This window comes from Egretta garzetta, unplaced genomic scaffold, assembly GCF_000687185.1.
Source record: "Egretta garzetta isolate BGI_Z169 unplaced genomic scaffold, ASM68718v1 scaffold297, whole genome shotgun sequence".
NCBI classification, from domain to species: Eukaryota; Metazoa; Chordata; class Aves; order Pelecaniformes; family Ardeidae; genus Egretta; species Egretta garzetta.
The window spans coordinates 1,254,377-1,262,509 of record NW_009260410.1 but is presented as its reverse complement, the minus strand read 5'-3'; the positions used below and the strand labels follow the sequence as shown (position 1 = coordinate 1,262,509).

General features: G+C 41.2%; 1 protein-coding gene across 2 annotated transcripts in view; it reads right to left on the bottom strand.

The window, feature by feature from the left end:
• Positions 1-1,334: 1,334 nt before the first annotated feature.
• Positions 1,335-8,133, bottom strand: part of TYW5 (tRNA-yW synthesizing protein 5) — a 12,692-nt gene continuing 5,893 nt past the window's right edge. Inside the window, exons 5-8 of one of the 2 annotated variants that reach the window (XM_009643570.2) lie at positions 7,535-7,672; positions 6,622-6,709; positions 6,000-6,116; positions 1,335-1,568 (exon numbers count right to left, since the gene is read on the bottom strand). In XM_009643570.2, the coding sequence (XP_009641865.1) occupies positions 1,360-1,568; positions 6,000-6,116; positions 6,622-6,709; positions 7,535-7,672 (552 nt within the window). In that variant the 3' untranslated portion in view covers positions 1,335-1,359. Of the gene's footprint in view, positions 1,569-5,999; positions 6,117-6,621; positions 6,710-7,530; positions 7,673-8,133 lie in introns of both variants that reach the window. The other variant, XM_035899096.1, reaches the window with a different exon arrangement.

The following is an 8,133-nucleotide window of genomic DNA, read 5'->3' as shown; positions in this document are numbered from 1 at the left end:
GCAGTATGCACAAGCCATCCTTGTTCAGTTTTGAACAAAAATTTTGGGAGACCTATTTGTGATCCCAAATTTGAATTCTACCCTCAGAACGTACAATGACGCCCATCAGAATCGCTTGGCTGGTTCCATTCATGCCTATTCATTAAGATGGCTGGGTGCCCATTCACATGGTAGCAGACTTTTTTCACTGTGTTGAACTGCCAAGAAGAACAGGTTTAGAAGAATAATCTGCACAGTGTTGCAATCTCTTGCTCTTCTGGAGAAAGTTTTTTCCAGCACTTTATTAACACCCATATCTATTTAGTCTAAGAGCTTTTGAGAAGTTACTGTTCTCAAAAAACACTGCTAGAAGTAACAGACTGACCTAAGTCAGATAAATGCTGCATTCCCCGAACAGCACAAGTAATAACATCAGAGGGATTTCAAAGGGACAATGACAACCTGTTTCTTCTGTGAGATGCCCATCTTTATTTCACAAGGCTTTTGAAAGCACTGCAATCTGCTGAAAAGTAGCCGTCTACAACAGGCTCCATCCCAGAAGGTGCGATGAAGCCCCTGTCAATATGGTAACATAAAGCATCTCAAATAGTGCTCCCAATAGAGTCTACATCTACTCCAGAACGATGAACTTCATTTCAGATTCTAGGACTGTAGCTAGATGGATTTGCAGGCACATGAGTTGCAAGTGTTTCACAGCTGCAGAAACAGCAATGCTGCCCGACTGCACTGGGGCAGTGTCAGACAAGGTTTACTGCACAATATGTTATTCAGCTAGGCATTCATTTTGCAGTCAAGCTGCTGCACAATTCTAAGCTTAACCTTGCATGATTAGCTTTTGCTTTTTTTCCATGCCCACTCTTAGTTTCATCACAAGGCAGAACAGAAACACCCCGTGCTTATTACCAGGCTATTTCTTAAAAAGAAACCACCAATGGCTTTCTTGGACCTCCTCAGAAACCACTATGGCTTTCCTAAACTTCAGTAAATGAGATAGCATTCAGGAGGACATGCAGTTACTTCTAAGTGTACATGCTGTCAGCCCAGCCCAGATACCAAAACTTCCATTCAGAAAAATTTAAGTACAACACTCCAGAAAAGTAGTTATAAGTGCAGGCACTCCAAATGTATGCCTTGTTGTGGAAGAGAGACCATCTCCAGATCAAGCAGACTGTGCACTCACTGCACATGAAGAAAAAACAAGAAAAAGCTTTAGAAGATAAACATTCGTCTATAACAAACTTTATCAACATAGTTTTTATTAATCTTAAAGAAAGTGTATGTATGTACACATGGACAGTTTCCATATTAACGTACGATTTACTTCTTTCATAGGAGCTTGCTGAATTACAATGTGTTATTTTATCCATAATCATTCCTATAGGCTTTTTCTTGGATGCGTAACACCATTCTCCGAGCATAAAAATCCCTATATTCCTCAGGTAGTTCTTCAAGTGTTTTCAAGGCCCTGTCCAAGATCTGTATAGCTCTAGAGGCTGCTGTGGGGTGTTTCCAGAAGACATTCAGTGCCACTCCAAACTCCTCAGAAATTACATTGTGGAACCACAAAGCTGTAGAAAGAAGAATGTCTAAAATGAAAATTACTATCTGAAACTTCCATATGACTCATAAGAAGTGTCAGAATCACCCAAACTAAATCTAGTTGAGGAAAAGCCTCAACTACTGTATTTTTTGTTTATTTATAAATAATAATCCCTGAATATATCACACTGTACCAAATTTAAGAAGTTCTTCAAGACGTTTACATCGATCCATAACTTCACCTAAAAGTAACAATTGCTAAAGTATAAAGAGATACTCAAATGTAAATAAACAATAGGCACATGTAGGATGAAAATAAGACATCCTCCCTGTTCACCTCACTCATCTATACTCTGAATGCAATATCTATTTTCATAGATTTAGTCCCTACTCTTGCACAGATTGCCCAGTCATTAATGTAAACCACCAGAGTCAGCCAGGTCACCCATGCAAGTATCTTTTCATAGTAAAGTCATGAGGTTTTTCAATTGAATCATCATGGCTGTGGTAAGGAAACAAAGACATTTTTGCCTCATCGAGTATATTTTTAAAATAAGTTTAATATGGTATATTCACCCTATTTCAATTTAAAGCCAAAAGACTGAATGCCATGCTTATTGCAGCTTAGTTGCTTGTATGTGCTGAAGACATAGAAAAGCTTGTTCTGAGAGATGAACAAGAAGTTTTTTTCAGGTTAGGAAGAGGGGCTGCTTCTACCTTCTCAATAATAACCACATTTCTCAAAGAACATCTCGTTTCTTCAGTGATATGCATTCCAGAATGCTGACAAAGCTAACATCATTCTCTGGACTCAAAAATCTCTACACTCCCCAGTCATTCTTAAAAGGGCCAAGTGTGGCTTAAGTTTGGACCAGCACACCTACTGGCAAAGAAAACTAGTATCTGTACTGCATAGAACAAAACAGAAATTATGTATGCTGACATTAGCAACAGTGTGACATACCTTTAACCAACTGTAACCAAAAGTTTCTCTAGAAAGAAACACAAATGCTAAGCTCAAAATTAAGTAATGAGTCCAATGTTAAGAATCTATTTTAAAACTTCATAAAAACCTATTGCCTTCTTGTTTACTGGTCTGTTTATATTGCCCAGATAATATGAAAAGCAACAGAATAAGTATGTGCCCCAAGCTCATTATAAGTTAAATTAGAAAATTAGTAACAAGTAGTAGTAGTTCAATAGGAGTAATTAAAATGTCTTTCCCTGATCACCAGAATTGCTATCTCAGTCCAGGAAGCAGCTTTACATTTTCTGCGTGGGCAGAAACATTATCAGGACTTTTACCTTTCCGTTCCCCAAAGGTGATTATAGATTTCTAGAGGTCCAATAACTCTACCACCCATAATTCTCATCAAATCATGTGCTTCACAGTTCATAGAATCATAGAATCATTTGGTTGGAAAAGGTCTTTAAAATCATTGAGCCCAACTGTACCTGTCCACTGCTAAACCATGTCTCTAAGTAAGTACCACATCTACCCATCTTTTAAATACCTGCAGGGATGGTGACTTGACCACTTCCCTCAGTAGCCCATTCCAGTGCCTGATAACCCTTTCAGTGAAGAAATTTTTCCTACGATTTAATCTAAATCTCCCCTGGTGCAATTTGAGGCCATTTCCTCTCTTCTTATCACTTGTTACTTGGGAGAAGAGACCAATGCCCACCTTGCTACACCCTCCTTTCAGGGAGTGGTAGAGGGCGATAAGGTCTCCCCTCAGCCTCGTCCAGGCTAAGCAACCCCAGTTCCCTCAGCTGCTCCTCCTCAGACTTGTGCTCCAGACCCTTCACCAGCTTCCCTGCCCTTCTCTGGACATGCTCCAGCACCTCAGTGTTGGTCTTGTAGAGAGGGGCCCAAAACTGAACCCAGTATTTGAGGTGCAGCCTCACCAGTGCCAAGTATAGGGGAAGGATGACTTCCCTGGTCCTGCTGGTCACGCTATTTCTGATACAAGCCAGGATGCCATTGGCCTTCTTGGCCACCTGGGCACGCTGCTGGCTCATAATCAGCTGGCTGTCAACCAGTACCCCCTAGATCCCTCTCTGCCAGGCAGCTTTCCAGGCACTCTTCCCCAAGCCTGCAGTGTTGCATGGCGTTGTTGTGACCCAAGTGCAGGACCCAGCACTTGGCCTTGCTGAACCTCATACAATTGGCTACAGCCCATCGATCCAGCCTGTTCAGGTCCCTCCGTAGAGCCTCCCTAACCTCAAGCAGATCAATACTTCCACCCAGTTTAGTGTCACCTGCAAACTTGCTGAGGGTGCAGTCAGTCCCCTCATCCAGGTCACTGATAAAAATGTTAAACAGAACTGGCCCCAATACTGAGCCCTGAGGAACACCACTTGTGACCGGCCACCAACTGGATTTAACTCCATTCACCACCACTCTTTGGGCCCAGCTGTCCAGCCGGTTTTTTTACCCAGCAAAGAGTATGCCTGACCAGGCCATGGGCAGCCAGTTTCTCAAGCAGAACGCTGTGGGAAACGGTGTCAAAGGCTTTACTAAAGTCCAGGTACACAACATCCACAGCCTTTCCCTCATCCACTAAGCGGGTCACTTTGTCATAGAAGGAGATCACGTTGGTCAAGCAGGATCTGCCTTTCATACACCCTTGACTGGGCCTGATCTTCTGGTTGTCCTGGATGTGCTGTGTGATGGCACTCAAGATGATCTGCTTCGTAACCTTCCCCAGCACCAAGGTCAGACTGACAGGCTAGATCACGTTGGTCAAGCAGGATCTGCCTTTCATACACCCTTGACTGGGCCTGATCTTCTGGTTGTCCTGGATGTGCTGTGTGATGGCACTCAAGATGATCTGCTTCGTAACCTTCCCCAGCACCAAGGTCAGACTGACAGGCTAATAGTTCCCCAGATCCTCCCTCTGGCCCTTCTTGTAAATGGGCATCATGCTTGCCAACCTCCAGTCAAGTGGAACTTCCCCAGTCATCCAGTACTTCTGATAGATGATGGAAAGGGGCTTGGTGAGCACATCTGCCAGCTCCCTCAGTACCCTTGGGTGGACCCCATCCAGCCGCATAGACTTGTGTGTGTCTAACTGGCCGAGCAGGTCACTTGCCATTTCGTGCTCCCCATCCCTGTCTTCTGGCTCAGGGGGCTGGGTACCCAGAGAACAGCTGACCTTACTATTAAAGACTGAGACAAAGAAGGCATTAAGTACCTCAGCCTTATCCTCATCCTTTGTCACTATGGTTCCCCCTGCATCCAGTAAAGGACGGAGATTCTCCTTGGCTCTCCTTTTGTTGTTAATATATTTATAGAAACATTTTTTATTATCTTTCACAGAATTGGCCAATTTAATTTCTAGTTGGGCTTAGTCCTTTTTCTAATTTTGTCTCTGCATGGCCTCACATCATCCTTGTGGTCCTCCTGAGATGCTTGCCCCTTCTTCCAAAGCTCATAGACTTCCCTTTTTTTTCTGAGATCCAGCCAAAGCTCTCTGTTCAGCCAGGCCGGTTTTCTTCTCCAACACATGTTGATGGCCTGCTCTTGCGCTGCCAGGATTTCCTTCTTGAAGAGCATCCAGCCTTCTTGGGCTCCTTTGCCCTTCAGGACTGCCTCCCAAGGGACTTTGTCAACCAGCCTTCTGAACAGTCCAAAAGCCTGCCCTCCAGAATTCCAAGGTGGCAGTTCTGCTGACCCCCTTCCTTCTCCAAGAATTGAGAATTCTGTCATTTCATGATTGCTGTGCCCCAGGCATCCCCCAGCCATCACATCACCCACAAGGCCTTCTCTGTTCACAAATAAAAGGTTCAGATTACCTTCCCTAGTTGGTTCACTCATGAGTTGTGTCAAGAAATTGTCTTCCACATACTCCAGGAACCTCCTAGACTGTTTCCTTTCTGCTGTATTGTATTTGCAGCAGACATCTTGGTAAGTTGAAGTCCCCCAGAGGAACAAGGGCTAGTGATTGTAAGACTTTTCCCAGTTGCTTGTAGAATATTTCATCTGCCTCTTCTTCCTGGTTGAGCGGTCTGTAACAGACTCCCACCATGATATCTGCCTTGTTGGCCTTTCCCCTGATTTTTACCCATAAACACTCAACCCTTCAGTTCTTAAGTGCCAGAGCTACAGAAGAACACAAATGGTATTTCACTAAAATTCTGTCATTAGAAAACTCAGGTCACTGAAGTAATTCCAGATTTCATGAGTTGATTTTACAGTGCTAGTCTATTAAGACACAAATTCAGAAGCATATATTGTAATCTTGAGGGAAGGTAAGGTTTGTAGATAGATATAATAATACCTTTTATTAGGCTAATTAGTACAGCTGGAAGAAGTAGACAAGTTTTGCCAGTGCCTTTAGATGCTCCTACTTATAACACAGAAATGCTTTAGTAACCTCTTACAATCCCTAGGAATGAGAAATTGCAAACAAAACTGTTTAAAACCACAGCACGGTCAGGAACTATTTGTTACTTACCTGGAATGAATAACACATCTCCTGCTTCCAGAAAACATTGATAGCGCTTGGCTTTCACAAAAAGGGGATATTTCTCTAAGTCTGGGTTATCCACATCCAGCACCTCTGACTTAGTACCTAGGAAAGTTTTCAGAAGTAATGAATAAACATTTCTACTCTTGCAACAGTAACAAAGCATTATCACACTGCTGGAAATGGCAGTTCTTGAATCAAATTTAATAGTGGTTTATTGTTCTGTAACTCTTCTAAGAACAGGCAAACCTGATGGCACTCTTAATTTACTGTTGTCTAAATTTCTTCTGTAACTGCAACCTTACTAACACTAAAAGACACTTTCCCTGACATTAAAAACACTATTTTGAATCCAGACAGAACACTGTACTCCTCCACAGTTAGGTGCTGAAAACAGAACCAGGCAAAGTGGCTGTGCTCCTCTGCAAATTTCCTAACCTGCCCCACCAAAATGCTAAGCTTTGACTAAAGCAAACAGGATCAGAGTTAAGGGACCAAATGACTTCTTTTACATCAAGCTGTCTGTTAGTGATTTTTTTCTACAGTGCAACACTTGTGAGCTGGAAAGGCAACTACAGTCACCAAAATCTGAACTAGATGACATGCATACCTGATAAATACAAATATGGTGCATCTCGAGGACTATACAAAACAACTCGTTTTTTCCCTGTTACTTGGATTAAGAAGTTATCCATTACCTGCAATAAGCACAGTAAAAGAATGTCAGCCAAGAGCTGAGAATGAATACATAGCCTGCAACTAATCTAAAATATCATTAGCTTAAAAGAGGGAATTAAAATTAAAACGAATCAGCTAAAATAGCTTTCACATATAGTTAATCTAAAAAACTCAAGAATGTGAGTTTACTTTACAACTTTGTGGTTTTCCTCAAATAGGAATCAAGTTCTTCCATCTTAAAACACATACTTTACACAGATAAACCAGCAAAATATAATACAAAATATATTGGGATTCCTTTTCTTTTTCAGTGTTAATCCTATCTCATTTTGCTGACTTCCTATTGGTAAAGGATTCTTTTTCCTAATTATAATGCAAACCCCTATTTTTCTTAGAAATAAATTTATTCAGAATTACACTGCACAATGTTAGAAGACAATCTTATTTGGAATCTACCGCACTGCAGCAACAGACCACCACAATCATTGTACAATTTTCAACAATCTGGCCATTAGAATAAAAAAATGAAAGTAATCTTGAAGTCGAAAGTGTTGAAAGTTACTGTGTTTCAGATTTTTAACTGAAACTCAAAACAGTAAAACAAAGGGGGGAAAAAATCAAATATCATTTAATCTTACAAGTATGGAATTAGACATAAAACCAGTAAGATACTATGCCCACATAATACATCTATTTAAAATTCACTGTACCACTATGATTCATTTCACTATTTCAAAATATGCCAAGTTTGTCATTAACTGATCTTTGTCAGAGATTTGCACCTTGATATCTCAACTCCGTAATGCCATCTGCAACATTTTATGCTAAACACATGCATTACCTACATCATAATGTGTCCATAACTGCAATCCAGCTGAGCTGATGCGGAAGACGCTAGAGAAAAACTGTTCCTTCTCAAAATACTCAGGAATCTGAACATCATCTGCCAGGATAGGAAACTGCTTTCTGATATCTGCAATATCCTGAAACAAAAAGGATGTAACTCTTAGAGAAACATATACGCACATCAAAATAAGGGAGCACTTCACGGTAATTTTGCATCACATGAAACACGGCGCTAGAACTTCAGCACTGACAAATAGCTGAAAATAGCAGTACTTTTTGCTGGTCACCCTTTCAGCACTGACTCGGTCAATGATATTAATAAGAACAGCCAAGAGAGCTACTTTGAACCATGGCTGCTAGAAATCACACTGAAGAGCAAGAGATCATCAGAAATCATTTTATATTCGTTTACAACAAAAGCTAAGGAACAGAAGGTGAGGAATGTACTCTGTTCAGTGATAAGCTAAGCTCTCATATAACAGCAACTATTTTAGACACTTAGGTTTAAATATTCTGACCTAAATCCAGTCAGATTCACAGGCCAAGTGACCATTACAAGCCTGTACTACGCAGCCAGCGGATGACAATGGGTTTTTTT